This window comes from Phyllostomus discolor, chromosome 1 (assembly GCF_004126475.2).
Source record: "Phyllostomus discolor isolate MPI-MPIP mPhyDis1 chromosome 1, mPhyDis1.pri.v3, whole genome shotgun sequence".
In the NCBI taxonomy this organism is placed as follows: Eukaryota; Metazoa; Chordata; class Mammalia; order Chiroptera; family Phyllostomidae; genus Phyllostomus; species Phyllostomus discolor.
In genome coordinates, this window is record NC_040903.2 from 100,379,523 (window position 1) to 100,399,471 (window position 19,949).

At 38.7% G+C, this 19,949-nt stretch overlaps 2 protein-coding genes across 2 annotated transcripts in view; one reads left to right on the top strand and one right to left on the bottom strand.

Annotated features, from left to right (window-relative positions):
- LOC114492855 (broad substrate specificity ATP-binding cassette transporter ABCG2) overlaps positions 1 to 13,706 on the top strand; it is a 70,736-nt gene extending 57,030 nt beyond the window's left edge. Inside the window, exon 16 of the mRNA XM_028507431.2 lies at positions 13,697 to 13,706. The gene's annotated coding sequence lies outside the window, so the exon portion shown is untranslated. The remainder of the gene's footprint in view (positions 1 to 13,696) is intronic.
- Positions 10,624 to 19,949, bottom strand: part of PKD2 (polycystin 2, transient receptor potential cation channel) — a 65,028-nt gene continuing 55,702 nt past the window's right edge. Inside the window, exons 11-15 of the mRNA XM_028506068.2 lie at positions 18,371 to 18,492; positions 17,998 to 18,115; positions 16,714 to 16,877; positions 13,358 to 13,505; positions 10,624 to 13,000 (exon numbers count right to left, since the gene is read on the bottom strand). Of these exons, the coding sequence (XP_028361869.1) occupies positions 12,764 to 13,000; positions 13,358 to 13,505; positions 16,714 to 16,877; positions 17,998 to 18,115; positions 18,371 to 18,492 (789 nt within the window). The 3' untranslated portion in view covers positions 10,624 to 12,763. The remainder of the gene's footprint in view (positions 13,001 to 13,357; positions 13,506 to 16,713; positions 16,878 to 17,997; positions 18,116 to 18,370; positions 18,493 to 19,949) is intronic.

Below are 19,949 nucleotides of genomic sequence, written 5' to 3' on the forward strand. Positions count from 1 at the left end.
GGCTTATCCCTGGTTCTCTGTATGCACTGCTCCTAACACAGGAAGAAATATATCCTTAAGAAGCAAAACTGCCAAGAATATTAATAGTACCCTACTTTTAATATTAGTGAGAACTTAAATATATCCTATCTATTCTTCCTTTGTATTACAATTATCTTTTAATATTTGTTTTTTAATTATAATGTTAAGAAACACATACACAAAATTTTCTATTTTAACCATTTGTAGGTTAAGGAACATTTCAAAACATATAAGTAAAAGCATAAGTTCTATAATGTAGACAGGAAAATATTATAGAAATTTACTTTATGATATGTTTATTTTCTTTTGAATTTTGTTTCTCTTGGATGTCAGAAGAACTAATCTCTAATGGAGAGGATAAATTAATTACTTTGGTTTATAATGATTAAAAAACACCTCAGGAATAAATGAACGTTTGCCACCATTTTGTACTCCTTCTGCTGCTCTTGGGGGACTTTCAAAGAAGGGTGCAGGAAGTTGAGCCATTGAGGTTTCTTAGAATGTTGAATGAGGCAGTAAGACAGGGAAGGACAACTCTGGAGGTTGAAGAGTGAGTGGACATGCTCATCTGTTTTCCCATCTTTGAAGACACCCTTCATGGTCTTTAGATTTGAATTTAAACCCTCAGTACCATCTACTTATATTTGTGAAGCAGCAGTACTCCTGTAGAATCATTCTTTCACCTGGAAACCCCATTGAACAGCATATCTGGGGTGTAAAGCAGGTGGCAAAGCTCTACCAAACTGTATGTCTCCAAGGGAGGATGTGGCCTCTCATTTTGGCCTCCTTTGTTTGCAAAGCAGCAAAACCTGAGTCCCCATCTCAATAATCAAGGGCTTGGGGACTTCCAGTCAAGATGGCCACATAGCTAAATGCTGTACTCAGAACCTTTCACGACTACATCAAAATTACAACTAAACTACAGGAAACTGCCCTGGCTGGCGTAGCTCAGTGGATTGAGCACAGGCTGGGAACCCAAGTGTCCCAGGTTCGATTCCCAGCCAGGGTACATGCCTGGGTTGCAGGCCATAACCCCCAGCAACCGCACATTGATGTTTCTCTCTCTCTCTCTATCTCCCTCCCCTCCCTCTCTAAAAATAAATAAATAAAATATTAACAAAAAAAAGATTTATTAAAAAAAAAAACTACAGGAAACTAATACTCAGAACCACCTTAAGTCTTGCTGATCAGAAGTCCTACAACTAAGCATATAAAGAAGAAACCACATGGAAACTGGTAGGAGGGTCAGAGACATGAAATGGGCTGGTCCCACCGTACATGTGGCAAATAAAAAAAATGGGAGGGATTTCTTGGCTGTGGGTGTCTCCCTGGGGAACCAGGGTTCCCAGCCCCATACCAGACCTGCAGCCCAGGGTACCAGTGCTAAAAGGAGATATTCCTATAACTTCTAGGTGTAAAAATCAGTTGAGATTGTGGCTGAGTGAGACAAAGGGATTTTGCAGTCCTAGGCTGTTTCTTTTTAAGGGCCTCCACAGACTTGGACTCACTGCTTCTGAGCTCCAGTGCTGGGATAGCAGCTTAAAATGCACCAGGGACACATGGGGAGGAACAGTAATTGTCTGGCATCAAGAGGAGAGCTGGAGGGGCAGCTTTCTTCCAGAAAAAGTACTGGCAGAATCCATTGTTCCTTTTCTGAGCCCTTCTCTCACACAGTCAACAGGCAGGTGACATATCTGAGACTCCATTTACCTGGCTAACACTGTTTGCCCAGCCTTAGTGATCCCCTGGGGCGCTGTCCCACCCAATCTGTGGGGCACCCAAGCCCTTTCCAGTGACTTTTTCTTACTACCAGCCTGTCTTGGCACATGCTTCAGACTTTCCTAAAATCTCTCAAGCAAGCAGCATCTGGCCTCAATGTGTTCCCTTCCACTTGTTAAGTGACCCCAGCCTTGGCTTGCAGCTTTATTTCTCCTGGGCACCTCTAAGCCCAGCACAAGTAACAGACATCTGAAAATTGATTTGTAGCTCATGCTGCATGGTCCTAGGCAGGGTAGAGGTGATGACTGATCTTGGCCTACACTTCCCATGAGGCCCCAAAGCCAGTACACCCAGAGGACAGCTTTAGAGCAGGCTGAAGTACCACCCAATCACCTACACAAGTAACATACTCAAGAGGTGGACTTGAGAAGTTTGTGAATCCTGCATAAGTAAATTCTACTCTGTAGGGTGGGCCCCTGCATAGCAGATTCTCCAGGGTGGTTGCAGTCCTTGAAGTTGATCAGCCTGGCGGTAAATTCCTCCCATTGATATGCCAGTATCAATCAAGGCTTCAGTACAATAGGAAGGTGCACACAGCTCACACAGAGTGTTGTACCTGAAGTGCCCAGATCAGGTGACTTTGAAGGCTGTGCCACTGGACCCTACAGGACGCCTACTACATAATCATCCACTCTACCAGTCCTGGGAGATATAATAGCTCTATCGAATACATGGAAGAAACAAACAGAGAGGCAGCCAAAATGAGGAAACAAAGAAATATATCCCAAATGAAAGAACAGAACAAAACTCCAGAAAAAGAACTAAACAAAATGGAGATAAGCAATCTACCAGATTTAGAGTTCAAAACACTGGTTATACGGATACTCAATGAACTTAGGAGAAGTGGAGGAACTTACTGAGAACTTCAACAAAGAGATGGGAAACAAAAATGAGGATAGAGAACACAAAAGAGGACCAGTCTGAGATGATGAACACAGTAACTGAAATGAAAAATACATTACAGGGAATCATTAGTAGAACAGATGAAACAAAGGATCAAATAAGGAATTTGTAAGATACTGAGGCAGAAAACATCCAATCAGAACAGCAAAAAGAAAAAAATAATCCAAATAATGAGCCTTTGGGACAGCTTTAAGTGTGCCAACATTTGCATCATGGGGTTACTAGAAGGAGAACAGAGAGAGCATGAAATTGAAAACCTATTTGAAAAAATAATGATGGAAAACTTCTTTAACCTGGTGAAGGAAATAGACATACATGCCTAGGAATCATAAAGAGTCTCAAACAAGATGAACTCAAACATACCCACACCAAGGCACATTATAATTAAAACGCAAAAGGTTAAAACAAAGAGAGATTCTTAAAGGCAGCAAGAGAAAAGCAGTTAGCTACCTACAAAGGAGTTCCCATAAGACTGTCAGCTGATTTCTCAATGGAAACATTGCAGGCCAGAAGAATTGGCAAGAAATGCTCAGATTGATGAAAAGTGAGGACCTACAAACAAGATTACTCTACCCAGCTAAGCTATCATTTAGAACTGAAAGGCAGACAAAGAGCTTTCCAGACAAGAAAAGGCTAAAGGGCCTCATCATCACCATACCAGTACTGTTAAAAAATGTTAAAGGGTCTTCTTAAAGAAGAAGAAGAAAGACGAAATATGAATAATGAAAAGGCAACAAATACATATCTATCAACAATTACTTTATTTTAGAAAAATTTTATTTATTTTTGGAGAGAGAAGGGAAAGAAACATTGATGTGAGAGAGAAACATTACATGTGAGAGAGAGGGGTCCAAACCTGCAACCCAAGCTTGTGCCCTGATGGGGAATCAAAATGGCAACATTTCACTTAGTAGAATGACACCCAACCAACTGAGCTACACCAGTAAGGTCTATCAACAATTATTTTAAATGCAAAATGGTTAAATACTCCAATTGAATGACATAACAGTGTCTGAATGGATAACAAAACAAGACCTTTACATACACTGACTACAAGGGACTCCAGATAGAAAGACACACTCAGACTGAAAGTAAAAGGATGGAAAAAGATATTTCAGGAAAATGGAAACAAGCAAACAAAAAACTAGGGCAGTAATACACCAGACAAAATAGATATTAAAATAAAGGTTATTGTGACAAAAGACAAAGAAGGACCCACAGGTTATACTTCTGGGTATTTACCTGAAGAAACCCCAAACACTAAATGAAAAGCTATAACCATACCTATGTTTATTGCAGCATTATTTACAATAGCCAGGTATGGGAGCCACCTGTGTCCACCAATAAATGAATAGATAAAAAAGTGCATATATACAGTGGAATATGACTCAGCCATAAAATTGAATGAAATATTGCCATCTGCAACATCATCAGTGGATGTAAAGGGTATTGTGTCAAGTGAAATAAACCAGAGGAAGACAAATGCCAGATGAGTTCACTTATATGTGGAAACTTTAAAAAACAAAATAAATGAACAAGCAGAACAGAAACAGACATTTATATGGAGAATATTTTGATGGTTGCCAGATGGAATGGGGGTTGAGGGGATGGGTGAGAAAGGTGAAGAGATTTAGAAGTACAGATTGGTAGTTACAGAATAGTTACAGGGATGTAAAGTATACTGTAGGGAATATAGTCAATAGTATTGTAATAACTATATATGGTGTCAGATGGGTACTAGATTTATTGGTGTGTACACCTGAAAGTAGTATAATATTGTTTGTTAACTGTAATTTAAAAATAAAATATATAAAAATATAATCAACAGCTTGGCAGTATACTATTTGGAAATCCTCAAGCTGTTCTATCTTTTTTATTTTACAAATGAGGAAAGCTGAGTTTCAGAGACTGTGACCAGCTTGAGGTCACAGATTATTTCCTTGCTAAGATTTGGGATGTACTGCAGCATTACTAGGATAACTTGACAAATCACCTCTGGTGGGTCAGTTCTGCAAATGTACAGGATGGGGACAGTGGGCTTCACTGGAAGTTAGGGAGCTTACTTAAAAGAAGTATTGAAAGAGCTGTTCATCTCTAGTCACTCAGGCATTTTCCTACTCCACCCACTTCATCATCCTCCGTTTACCAGGTCTGTGGACCTGATTAACTTGCTTAGCTTGGTCTGTATCTTTCTTATCCATAAAATAGGGATATTAGTAGTCTCTTCCTCTGTGGAGTTCCAAAGATTAACTAAGGTAATCATGTAAAGTGTCCAGACATACCTGGCTCATAGGATGCACTCAGGACACCCCACTGGTTATTAGCATCATGCTAGTGTCAGTTCATGAGTGACACACTCAGCAGAGACTGGAGTGCCATCTTCCAGGATGTCTTCTGTGCACTAAACCAAAAGTGGTAAACTATGGCCTGAAGATACAGCTCCACTGCCTATTTCTATAAGTAAAACTTTATTGGAATATGGTCACAGGCATTCATATTTGTATTGTCTATAGCTGCTTTTGCACTATTATGGTAAAGTAGTTGTGACAGAGATCATTATGGTTCATAAAACCTAAAATATTTACTATTGGATCCTTCAGAAAGTTTGCAGGCCCCTGCATCAAACCAAGAGTATCTGTTCCCGAAAGTTAGAATGCACAGGTTCATGTACCAAGTGACGGTGGCCCCTCAGAATTATTCCTACTAATCCATTTGTCAAATTTGTGTTTCCTGTCTCCACAGCTTTAGGCTCTGCTGTGTTAGAGCTCCTGAATTCTCAAGAATGGGGTGGGGATGGGTACACTTTCACCTGGGAATATAGTAAGGGTTCTACTAAAGTGAAACTGTCTGCCACTTAGTCACTTTGAGATTTTCACACTGGTGGAACAGCAGCCAAAGAAATCAGTTATCACATTGTCATTGCTGTTAGGACAGGCTAGACTTCACTAGTATATAAGGGACAGAGAATTCACAGAGGTAACTTGGGGTTTCCATGTCCAGTGTTTACAGTAACCAGGAAATCCAAACAACCACAGCCTGAAAAAGAACAAGGGACTTTGAGCCCTTAGCAAAGAAAGTGTAGATTATTATACCAGGTGAGTCACATAGTACAGCTGAAGTACTGGCCAACGGCGGGGGGGACTCTAGAAGGCTGAGGAGGGGAGATGTGACATAATTATGGCCTTGTAACAAGCAGTGGCAATGAGACTAGATAGTTCCACTAACCCTCCTCTATTCTGTTCTTTAGAGATCATAGCTGGCCTTCCCCAAAAGTCCAAAGAGGACTTAATGTGGAATGAGTGGATCTGAGTGGTGCAAGGGTAGATGAAGTAAATGCTTTTGGTGCTCTGTGTCATATCTCCTCTGCACCTCTGGCTTCAATTGCAGCCGTGGTTAACACTTCCATGTGAGCTCAGATGATGTTGACAGTATCCACCTCCAGCAACAGAAATCCCATCATTTTTTTGCTGAAGGAACCTGCTCAACCTGAGGGCAAGTGAAGCCTGAAATGGCAGATGTTAACACCCCAGGGACACCCCTCAACCACTAGGGATTGAGGCTAATGGACAAATGCCCCAGCCTTATGTTCAGACGGGATTATGGGAGGCATTTTGTAGCATTGTCACAAGTAGATCTGAGCTCTGGTTGTCAACAGGGGCAACTTTAGTAACACCTATATACTGGCATTTCCTCCTTTCCTAGCTCTCTGTTTCCTACTCCAGCTTCCTAGTATCACCTCCGAAGTAAATTACCACAACTCAAGTCCTTGGCTTTTCTTTTAAGGGAACGCAAAATAAAACATATTCCCATTAAGACCAGAAACAAGACAAGCATGTCTACTATTACTGCTACTCTCCAAAATGATAATGTCCTTATTTAAAAATGAGCTGCTCTTCTACATAGAAAACCCAAAGAATCAATACAGAATCTAGAGCTAGTAAAGGAGTTCAACAAGTGTGGTATATAAAATTAATTTATAAAAAATCACTGCCCTGGTCAGCGTGGCTCAGCTGGTTGGAGCATCATCCCATACACCAAAATGTTGCTTGTTGGATTCCTGGTCAGGGTACGTACCTATGTTGTGGGTTCACTCTCTGATTGGGGCTCATATGGGAGGTAACCAATCAATATTTTCCCTCTCATATCAATGTTTCTTTCTCTGTCTCTCTCTCCTTTCCTTTCTTTCCAAAAGTAATGAAAAAAATGTCCTCAGGTGAGAATAAAAAAATAGTAATTTTTCTCTATATCTGCAAAAATCAACTAGAAAATAGAATGGAAGACAAGATTCTGTTCATAGTAGCAATAAAACCATATTAAAGAATATATAAGGTCTTTAAGAAATTTTAAGAAACATTTAAAAGACATGAAGGAAGTTCTGAATATTTTTTGATAATGTAAAATGTCAGTTTTCCCCAAATTAATCAATAAACTCAATGGAATGCCAATTAAATTCCACTGGAAATTTTTTCTTTACCCCTCACCTGCAAGAACCTATCAAACTTATTTTAACACATTTATATGAAAAATTAAAGGCTCACAAAAATAGCATAGTCAATTTTACAAAAAAAAAGGGTGGGGTTCGCCAAGAGGAGAGCACATATGAAAAATGTACCACATGCGAGGACATACAAAGTCATAATAATAAAAATTGTTATGCAGGAACATTCAGAAATCAGTGTAACAACTAACATGTTTAAAAAACAGACACATACTAACTTGTAGCTAAGATGGAGGTATAAGTCGATATGCTTTTCTTTCTTCCATAACCAAAAGAAGGACAACAACCAATTAAAAAACAAAACAAAACAGAAATGCCAGAAAATCAAACTGTAAGGAAGTCCAACAACCAAGCAGTTAAAGTAGAAATATTCACACAGACCAGTAGGAGCAGGAGACAGGAAGCTGGAATGGAGAGGACACGCAGCAAGGTGGCAGCTGGCAGACCAGGTCAGCGAGGCAGTGGCTGGCAGACTGGGAGGTCCTACATCTGCATGGGGATAAATTGGGAGGAACAATTGGGAAGCAAGACAGACTACACAATCCAGAGTTCCAGCTCTGGGGAAATAAAGCCTCAAAGCTTCTGGCTATAAAAACCTGTGGGGGTTGTGCTGGTGGGAGAAACTGCCAGTCTTACAGGAGACTGAGGGGTCCACAGGGTCCTAGAACAGATACAAGTCCACCCACTCGTGATTCAGCACCACAGCAGTACCTGGTAGGGTGCAATTCACTTGTGAGAAGTGAGTGAAAGCAGGATGGGAGCTGAGCAAGTGGCATTGTTCCCTCTTTGACCCCTCCCCCACATATAGAGCCACAATGCAGCAACATGGGTTGCCCTGCCCTGGTGAACACCTAAGGCTCCACCCCATGCAAGATAACAGGTACACCAAGACAAAGGAATATGACCCAAATGAAAGAACAGATCAAAACTCCAGAAAAAGAACTAAGCGACAAGGAGATAGCCAACCTATCAGATGCAAAGTTCAAAACACTGATAATCAAGATGCTCACAGAAATGATTGAATACGGACACAAAATAAAGGAAAAAGTGAAAGCTATGTAAGGTGAAATAAAGCAAAATAGACAGGGAAACAGCAGTGAAGGGAAGGAAACTGAGACTCAATGATGTGGAACAAAAGGAAGAAATAAACATTCAACTGGAACAGAATGAAGAAACAAGAATTAAAAAAAAAATGAGAAGAAACTTAGGAAACTCTGGGACAACTTTAAACTTTCCAATACCTGAATCATAGGGATGTCACGAGAAGAGGAAGAGCAAGAAATTGAAAACTTATTTGAAAAAAGTAATGAAAGAAAACTTCCCCAGTCTGGCAAAAGAAATAGACATACAAGTCCAGGTGGCCCAGAGTCCCAAAAAGATGGACCCAAAGAGGAGCACACTGAGACACCTCATAATTAAATCACCAAAGATTAAAGATAAGGAGAGACTTTTAAAAGCTGCAAGAGAAAAGGAGAGTTACCTGCAAAGGTATTCCCATAAGATTATCAGCTGATTTCTCAAAAGAGACCTTACAGACAAGAAGGGGCTGGAAAGAGGTATTCCAAGTCATGAAAGGCAAGGACCTACATCCAAGATTACTCTATCCAGCAAAGCTTTCATTTAGAATGGAAGGGCAGATAAAGTGCTTCTCAGATAAGGTCAAGTTAAAGGAGTTCATCATCACCAAGCCCTTATTATATGAAATGTTAAAGGGACTTACATAAGAAAAAGAAGATCAAAACTATGAACAGTAAAATGATGACAAACTCACAGGTAATAACAACTGAACCTAACAAAAGAAAAACAAAAGCAACCTAAACAAACAACTATAACAGGAACAGAATCACAGAAATGAAGATCACATGGAGGGTTATCAGCAGGGGAGTAGAAGGGGGAGAGAGGGTGAAAAGGCACAGGGAATAAGTAGCATAAATGGTAGGTAGCAAATAGACAGGGGGAGGTTAAGAATAGTATAGGGAATGGAGAAGCCAAAGAACTTATATGTATGACCCATGGAAATGAACTAAGCGGGGAGGGTATGTTGGAGGGAATGGGGGTACTGGGTGGAGGGGGATGAAGGAGAGGGAAAAAATGCAACAACTGTAATAGCATAATCAATAAGATATACTTAAAAAAACAGACACATATTTACTGAACCTGAAATATATTAGTGACACCAGAAACTAGTAAGGAAAAGACTTATTAGTGTTGATAAAACTGGTTCACTACATGGAGAATAATACCGATGGATCTTATGCAATGTTATTGCTAAGATGTATTAAATGTGAAAGTTAAGACTGAAAGTTTAGTAAGTAAAACTTTGTGATCCTAAAAAGGTCTGTAGAACAGTCTCAAACACAGAAAAACAAAATGAATAGATTGATTGATTTTGCTGTATAAAAAAACTAAGAAACACTGATCAAGTTATCAGTGGGATGAGAGATTATCAATGGAGTCCACAACTGATACTTAAACCATAGGATAAAATTTTGCAAATCAACAAAAAGACCTTGCTTGACCCAGTGGAAACTAGGCAGTGAACAAAAACATACTTGTTTCCCATTAGATCAAAGTGTAAGGTTTTAAAGGGTTTAATAGAAAATGCAGCCCCGGCTGGTGTGGCTCAGTGGATTCAGCACCAGCCCGTGAACCAAAGGGTCGCTGGTTCAATTCCCAGTCAGGGCACATGCCTGGATTGAGGGCCAGGTCCCCAGCAAGGGGCACATGGGAGGCAACCACACATTGATGTTTCCTTCCCTCTCTTTCTCCCTCCCTTCTTCTCTCTAAAATAAATAAATAAAATCTTTAAAAAGAAAAAAAAAGAAAATGGACAAAAAGGGAAACCCAAATGTTGAATCTATGAGGGGATGTTTCAACTTATTAGGAATCAGATAAATGCAAAAGAAAATGAGATCTCACTTTAAAAGCATTACAATTACAAAGATTAGGGAGCTGAATGGCACCCAAACTAGTGAGGAAATGGATAAAAGTGGTACACTCACTTACGCAGCGGAATGGCAGAGTGCTGCCGCCATTCTGGAGGGCAGCCTGATAGTTCTGGGTAAAATGGAATACTTGTATGCCTGGGACTTGGCTCTCGACTCCTGTGATTTAGCCACGGAGGAATCATGAAATGTCAGCAAGGGAATTATGTGCAAAGACTCTGAAGTGGAAATAGTACAGCTAACAGCTAACTATAAGAATGTAACAGTAAATCGTGGTGGCTGCACACTAGGATGTACTACACAACCATCAGAATAATTTACTAGAGATATATATTGAAAAAGTAATACATCAGTCATGTTGCTTTGGGACAAAAAAAAGAGTTTTTCAAAATTTAAGTCTTTACTACAGTGTTAGCTTCATGATAGAAGGTAAATTACCCAACTGTCTCTACTTTTAAATAGACAATTCTTAACAACTGTTTTTGTATCAAGTTTTTTATTAGGCAGTAAAGTGCTCAGTATTACACATTAATGAAATTCTTGATTGTTAAGTGAGACCTGCATATGTAACATCTTCTTAATAATATTAACATGAGGGGGAAGATGATAGGGGAGGATGAAGGAGGGAATTCTCCATGACTAAAGAAAATGTAACTTATAATTTTACAGGTAAATGAAAAACAGTATAACAGGAAGTATCATAAAAGATTTTCTAGTGACCATAAGTGATATATGGCACATGGTCAATGCACATGGATACCACATAATAGATGCACTTCAAATTGAAGTTTGTTTGCATGTAACAACATAGTACACATACATAAATATTCAATAATACACTCACTATCCCTGGAATGCAAACTTTAGTACCTAGTAATAAAGTACATCGTGTAGCATATTGAAATAACATAAAGATGGAGATGAAGCCACAGGAAATAACTGTTAAAGAAATGTGTGTATCAGTCCTGAAGCAGCTAGCATAGAAAGGTTTGTTTGCTTATGTTTTCACTGAAGATTTGACTGACATATTCCATCAATTAAATGAACAACATAGGAATTAAAGTACAGAATTAAAAAACAGGCCCCTCGCCTCTTGTTCTCCCAGTGAGCTGTTCACCAGCACTGCATTCTCTCCTGCTTGTCCCCTGAGCTCTCACTAGGTCATCTTATTCAACACTTTGAAAAATAATATTTTTATTTTTTATTGAGAAATTGATTTCTTCCCCATAAATTTGGTGGATGCTCACCTAATGAAGAAAACAAAAAAGCAAAACTGCTGCAAACTCGAATGCAGGCTGACACCTTCTGATAATGGACTCACTGTCAATACCAAAACTCCTTTTCCTAAAATCAGGCTCCATCTAGACTACAATTCTAGGTCTGAGATGTGAGGCCAAGAGTATGAGTTCTGTATTTTTAAAATAGTATAAGACTCAAACTTTAGTTTTATAGTATTTTTATATGAATTTCAAAACTGCCTTAAATTTTTGTTTAAAATGAACACATTTACTAAAAATTTCAGTACATACTAAAAACTTTAGTAAATGGCTCTTTCTGGATTAGTTACAACATTATATTCAGTTGCAAATAGGTTGAGCCACATGGGAAAGAGTATACAGAGTAAATTTCTTTATAAAACTAATTATTAGAAACAGTCAAACTTAGTGATAAGGCTCATTCCAACTTTCCTGTGTTAAAGGTAGAGATGACATTTTAACCCATAACTGATCTTTGGTGGTTTAATGCCACTCATTTCAAATGACAGAAAAATAGTGTAAAAATTAAGTAAAACAGTTATTCCCACAGACATTAGATATGATAAAATAACAAAAAATCCCACACAATTCAACATTTATCTTAACCATTCGTACAAATCCTAGCATGATGACTACATACCCATTCTACGATTTGGAGTTCTTTTCCAGGTTGTCTTTCAGAAAAGTTTACCCCAGGAAGGTAGTTGAAATAATGGGCTCCTTTCTTTGACAGCAACAACAACAGCAGAACACTATATGTTAAGCCCGTAAGCCAAGCCTGAGTGGGAAGGAATGCCCTTACTTTCCCTTCATTCACTGGGCTAAAATGACAATACTGACTTTGTGATTGGAAATAAAACTCAGACACCTTTAAACAGTTCTCTTCTAGCTCAAAAGGCGACTTCACTGTCAACTGAGAAGACTCAGTCATGGTACCAAGTGAGCAGACCACTTCTTAGACTTTACAGAGATTTTTTATGTACTCGATATTTACACCTAATTACTTATATCAGTAAAAAAATGTCTTTAAGTCATGGGGTAAGTTCATCTAAAATAAATTAAAGTGCAGAAGAGTTAATGATTGGTCAGAAAGACCAATATTATATGGTGGTCAGGGCATGTACTTGTAAATACAACAGATCCTGGAAAAACATCATTTTATTATTAACATTAATGCTTTAGGAATATAATTCTTGCCTATGTCAATGAGCCTATGGTAAAACTGGCTTCATTATACTTCATTTTGGCAGAGTCCCAAGAACCTATTGATGATGATCAATGAGGACTTACTGTAGTGTCCTTGCAATGGCAATTCAGGACAGCCACCTTCTCACCTATTAGAACACATTTACCAACACGTCCTACCCGTGCATACTGGCACTCCCGTTTCCACCTGTGCCTGCCACTCCTTCTGTAGACTGAGAGGAAGAAGGGCGGGAGCTTCTGGGGCGAGGCTGACCATTTAGTCCCACAGGGGTGCCTAAACCGTGACTTATTTGGGAAGCTGCATCATCGGATTCCCAGCGTTCCAACTCTTCACGCACTAGCCGTTCCATCTGTTCCCTGTGGATTTCACTGTCACGACCCAGTCTTTCATCCTAACAAAGGAGAAAGACACCAGGAAGTTAAGAGGTAGGCTGATGCGTATTCTTGTGTTTAGAAATTGCCTTAGGAAATCTGGTGGTCAAATAATCTGTTTATAATTAGGTAAGTCTGGAGATTTAAAACATAATAACAATTCTCAGTTACTACAGTAATTTCTTTGCTTAATTTTAGGTGAAGGCAGGGTCATCAGTGTGTGGAGTATTAAGAAAGTAACACCTCTAGATTATCATTTGATATTCATTGATCTGCAGTTATGGAGACAGAGGAACCTCTGGGATTAAAAGGGTTACAAATCATACTACCCTAATGTTTTAGACATCAGAGTGTTTCTTTGGCAGATGATCACTTACCTCGGCCACTCCATCCAGCAGTCTTCCCAGCACTTCCCTTCTCTTCAGTTTGGCCCGCTCCATGATCTCCAGCTTCACTATCACAGCATCAATCTTGGACACGATGCTGCCAATGGAGTGCTCCATTCGGTCCACTCGTCTCACTAGGCTGCAGAAAACCACAGTTGGGAGGGGCAAAATCACCTTGTGTTGGTGTCTTTTCAGCCCAGCTGGCTTTTCAAATGGTAGTGCTAAGATCTGTTTCTTAAGCAACATGATAATCTGAAACATTAAGCAAGTAGTTGCAAACTTTAGAGATAAACTATCATACATTGCTGATGAGAGTGCTAAGGGGCACAGATTTTCTACAAGTCGACATTGCGTCCAAAGTCTCAAAATTGTACGCCTACCTTTTATTCAGATATTCCTTTTTTGAAAGATTTCTAAAGAAAATAATTAAGCATATGTGTGACTTTTAGCTTATTAATAGTGGGCCATCAAAATGATTACATTAAATAATAGGAGATTATTTAAATACAGAATGTAAGGAGACCTCAGAAATTATATTGTGAATAATTATTTAATAAACTAGAGTGATTTCACAATATGTAGAAAACAGTATATTCACTTATGATCCCATTATTTTGAATACATAAAATCTATAAATATATAAATCATTAAAAAATAAGGAGACAACTTCTGAAACAGTGGCATGAGGGCTCTGCAGGCCCTCTCCCTAGTGAAATGACTTTAACTGTTGAGTATTATTTAATTTTTTTAATTTCTGAAAATTGTCTTAAGGGCATAGAGCAAATAAAGCAGCATTTATTTATGACAATCCACTAAATTTCGGTAAGAAGAGTGAGAGTCTGTGACATTTGAAGCATCTCTGTTCCACCTCACCCGCCCCCAGCTCAGTGGGACAGAAGCACCACTCTGGGTGGGTGGGTCAAAGGGCGCTGGGCTCTCCCTCCCCTGAGATCCTGGTGGAGTGCTACAGTAGCTCCCAGGGAGGAGGTGGGCTGCCAGCATTTCTCATCCCATTGCTTCCATCCCAAATCAATACGTCAGAGGCTCTAATCCAGGCAAGAGTGCCTAATATGAGGCTCTTTTCCCACATTCAACTTGCAATCACAGGATGGAGTTTCCATGCCAGAAGAGGTAAGCTGAGAACTAAAGGCTGCCATCCAGCCTATCACCTTATTCAGTAAGCAGCATGTCACTTTGAGAGGATGGGCCACTGTCCCTGGCCCTCTCCTGGAGCAGAGGCAGAGAGGTTTGCCCAGGGTCAGACCATAAGACAGAGAGCTCCAAAGCTTTCCCCAAGTGAATATGGTTTATTTGGGAGAAAGTATGGGAAAATTCAAGCCCAAGAGTGCTCTTAAAAACAACACAGATGGTGGTGATAAGCAGTCAAGGAGAGGCTGGCTGCTCCATGAGATCAACAAGTTAAACTATTTAACAGCTAGTTTCCCAGAGAAAACCAGAGAAGGAGACAGCAGCTAAGAAGAGAGCTAGACTGGCCTCAAAAACTACCCCACAATGGGGTCTAGAATTAATTGGATCAGTCTGTAGAGCAATTTATATCCCAAGGCATTATTGAAATCAATAGACAACTTAGCCAAAAATTAGTAGAGCCCAAGAGATGCAACTGGTATCAACAGAGGCAGAGGCCCAATGGCAAGATGGGGGAAGACAACGAGACTCTTCCCCGAACCGCTGTCTTCCCGGGATGCCCATGTGCATGATCATGGCTGTGCCAGCTGAGAAGCAGCCTCAGAGGCTTCCCAATGCAGAGGGAATGGACTTCACTAAAAGACAAACATGTTGACAACAGCAAAGGCATGTCCTGGGGGAACAGTAATTAGTATCTAGAATTGCTGTAATGTTATTTAATATATTTAGTTTTTAATAAAAAAATTATGAGACAGAAAGAAACATGAAACTGTGACCATACACAGGGAAAAAAAGCAGGCAACAGAAACTGTCTTTGTGAGGGCCCAGATGGGTTTAGTAGACAAGGAGTTCATAGTAGCTATTATAAATATACTTAAAAAGTTAAGAAAATCATTCTCAAAGAAATAAAGAACAGTACCATGTCATTGTCTTATCAAATAGAGAATATCAATAAAGCAGTGGAGATTATTAAAAAGAACCAATAGAAATTCTGGAGTTGAAAAGTACAACACATGAAATGAAAAATAATTCACTAGAGGGTCTCAATAGTAGACCTGAGCTGGAAGAAGAAAGAATCTGTGAACTTGAAGATAGATCAACAGAAACTCTGCAATCTGAAGAACAGTGAGAAAAAATAATAAAGAAAAATAAAAAGAGAAATGTGGGATATCATTAAGTACCCCAAGATACACATAATTGGAGTCCCAGAAGGAAAGGAGAGTAAGAAAGGAGTAGTAAAATATCTGAAGATATATGGTTGAAAACTTACTAAATTTGATGAAAATATTACAGATCCAAGAGCTTAACAAACATCAGGTAGGACAGTTGCAAAAGGATCCACACTTAGACACATCGTAGTAAAAATACTGAAAGATAAAGACAAAATCCTGAAAGCAACAAGAGAAAAATAACTTGTCCTATACAAGTGAACCTAAGTAAGATTATAGCTGCCTTCTCATCTGAAACAACAGAGACCATGAAGGAATAAAGATAAAAGTGTTCTGAGATCAAAGAAAATTGAAAGAATCCATGCTTTAGAAGTGATACTAAAGGAAGTTCTACAAGCTGAAAGCAGGTGATCCCAGAGTGCTGGAATTAAAATTCACATAAAAAATTGGTAAAGGTAATTATGTAACTATAGAAGACACTATTAATACATATTTCTCCTTTTTTCTTTTAACGGATTTAAAAAGCAGCAGTATAAGACAAATACTATATGATCTCACCTATAAGTGGACTCTAATCAACAAAACAAAGAAGCAAAATATAACCAGAGACATTGAAATTAAGAACAAACTGACAGTAACCAGAGGGGAGGTTGGAGAGGATATTGGGGGGACTGGGGGAAGGGTTGTCAAGGAACATGTACATAGGACACATGACAAAGGGGGGTAGGATCAAGGGTGTGAGGTGGGGATGGCTGGGGTGTGGGGGAGTGGTGGGAGGACAATGGAGACAACTGTACTTGAATAACAATAAAAAGTAAAAATAAAAATTTGTATACAAAAGATACAATAATTAATAAATAATTAAGAATAAACTCTGTTTCGTGTATTCACAACTATAGACCTAAAAAAAGAGACAATATGTACATAATTGTATTTTTGGACCTATTACATATAGAAATGTCAAAAAGTATTGATAACAGGACAAAGGAGATAGGTACGAGCTAAGTTGTATAGCAATTCCTTTACACTTACACTTGAAACTCCTCATAGGAAACCCCACTGGAGATGCTTCCCCTCCTTCTGGAGCTATGACCGCTGTCTTCATCGTCATCCTCCTCAGAGTCATCCAGGCTTCGTGGGAAACTTCGGCTGCTCATGGGACGTGGTAAAGAGCTGTGATCCAAGTCCAGGTCCTCCTGAAGAAAATGGAGCCATTGAGCAGGAACACCCAGGCCCCACAGAAGCTCCACTGAGGACTTGGGCCAATGAGAAATGGATGTGTGCCATCTACCTCATATTTCCCTGTGGTTAGCCCTAGACTGTGATTCCCACACTTTTTAATTTCATGGATTGGCAAATTTTCAAACCAGATTTTAATTACCAGGAAGGAATTACTAATGTATTGTTTGGACAAGAAAGAACATTAAAAGCCCAAGGCAAAGAAAAAGTAAATGAAGAACTGTACACCTTTTCATACAAGCCAACATACTTAATAGCTACAAAGAAGAAAGGATATAATCTCAGAATAAGAATTTTGACTAAATACAGTCTTGTGAAAATCTTACTGTCTTCTTGTTCACATTTTACTATGACTCGTGAAGTTTTTCACCTAATGGTACTGTTCTGTGGAGCAGCATTTAGAAATCACTGTTCTATACTATCTCCTCGTAGGAAAATGACTTTTCTATATAACATGCATCTTTATTCACTGTACCTCAATTACCATGTAAATTTATTTAACCATTTATTTTTAAAGTTAGTATTAAAGTTCTTACCCATTTTCTAATGATAAAAGCCCATGTAAGTTTACTTTTAATAGTTTAATAAATATTCAAGTGGAAGGTAGCTATTTTATGTTAAATATTAATTTCAAAAGTAACTAATTTTACATCTCCTAAGAAATCTTTTTTTCTTCACTCTCAAAGACATTGTAAAATATGTAACTCTTCAGGTTTCTCTTTTCAAGTTCATTACTAGAAAGCTTAGGGACAAATTTGTAGTCCAATCTTAAAAGGCATAGGTGCTTTTATGCCCATTTTTAACTTCATTCATAGTCTAGTTTTATATTTTACTTCTGTTTTGTTTTGCTCTATTCTTCATTTTGATTTATGCTAACTTATTGCATTTTTATATATTATTGTGATATATATCCTTGTTGGAATAAGCAGGGAACTCATACATAAATTGATGAGAGAGAACAAGAGTGGGAAAGGAGGGAGGGAGAGAAAGAGAGGGTGAGAATGAGGGTGAGTGACTCTCAACAACCCACTATTTAGTATAGTGTCTGCAACACTGTTGGTGCCGAACTAAACCCACCCTCTCTTTTTCCAAGTCATCTCTCATCTGCTGATGTTCATGTTCAGTCAGTTCCTGGTCTCCATCTCGGTCATATTTTGTGAATATTGCCTCGATCTCTGCATCAGTATGGCCCTTCCTGAAATTATGGAGAGGTTACAGATGAGCTGGTTCACTAACATGGTCCAACCCAAACACAGAGACATCAAAATGCAGAAGGAAAGGAGAAATTGCTGAATTGGGGACAGTCCTCCTCTTACAGTATTATTTCAGAAAGATATCCACCACTGAAAAAAGGTATTTCTGTGAGTACTTGGGCCAGAAATACCCAAGTCACCAAGAATTTATCTTTACATAAAGAATTTTCCACGGCCTCAGAAAGTGTGATTCTCACCCTTTGAGATCTTGTCGAAGTTCATCAAAGTTTAACTTGCTTCCGCATTGTCGCAGACTCTCTGAAATGTCGTCCACGGTATTTTTTTTTAGTTTTAGTTTAACCAAAGCTTTATGGTAGCCCTGTTGGAAAGAAAAGACTTGGTTTAGTGTTTTCTCCTTTTGTGTTTGCTTTGCCTTCAATTTACAGTAGCAACTACTGTAAACCCAGAACAGTGCCACTCAAGAAGTATGTGTTTAATAAATAATGCATGTATCTGCCACAAGAGTTACATACAAAGAGTCAGAGTCTTTCAGTAAATCAAGGAAAACTGAGAGCCTTTTGCTCATATGTGAGTTCACATTTAGGTTATAGAAACAAAAAATCACTACATGTTTCATAGCTGTCTGCTTCAAGATATGCAGGAATGTGCAACAGTTCTTAAAAATACTGAGAACCCTGAGTCATAAATTGTTTATTTTCTGTATTATCTCATGGTAATCTCCTTATACATGTTAATATATATTTCAGTACAATGGGGTGTGGATTTTTCATTAATGAACTACAGGCAGACCTTGTTTTGCACTGTAGTGAAGGACTGTAAAAATGACCATGGAAGCTCAAACTGTACAAGGTGATGTTGATTATCAACAGGAAAAACTGACTGTTCCATGACCTTTAAAACTTCTTATTAAACATAAAGAGCTCCCTTAGTGTTGGTTATAAAGTCATAGGGAAATAAAAAAATAGTAAAATGAATGTTTATTTACTATAAATTTAAAGTATTATTGTAGCAACATTGAAAATTAAAGTGTTTTATTACTTTGTAAAAAAACTTATCCTTGCCCTGGCTGGGTACCTCAGCTGGTTAGAGTATCATCCCAATACACCAAGGTTGCAGGTTTGATTCCCAGTCAGGGCACATACAAGAAGCAATCAATAAGTGCATAAATTAGTGGGAAAACAAATCATTCCCTTTTCTCTCTCTCTGAGTCACCCTTCCTCCTTCTCCTCTCTCTCAAATAAATAACCTTACAAGGTGGTCATTAAAAAAAACCCATATCCTAAGACCTTCTAAATTACAACATCATGCAACCCCCTCCATCCAGTGGACCCAAAAGTTGAGATTTCAATGACCTCTCCCAAAGGGGACACCCTTTCTGACTGGAAGATTCTTTTTACAGACAATGTGGTGCAATTTTTTATGAGACTTCGGGGGGTGTGGCAGCTCCATAAATTATGATGGTGAATATTCTTTCAAATAAAATATGGTAAGTGGGTACCCCCTAAAACTGTTTTTACTAAATATATGGCCAGCCAGGCCAGTGGGGATCAAGATAAAGGTTGATCATTTCAAAGTCAGAGATGCTCTGAATGATACAAAAATTTTACTCTTTTGAAAGGGCAAAGAAAGAAGCTAACCACCCTGAATATCTCAGAACTGAATATCTTGCATTGCATATATTAGAAGAAAAGTATGATTTCCACTGCAGCTTATTTCCATAGCAGTACTCTGTGATCCAAAAGAATGAAGTCAAAGAAGCTTAGAAGAATCTTAACTGTTCACTTTGAACAGTTCATATCACTGAAAGAAGAATGC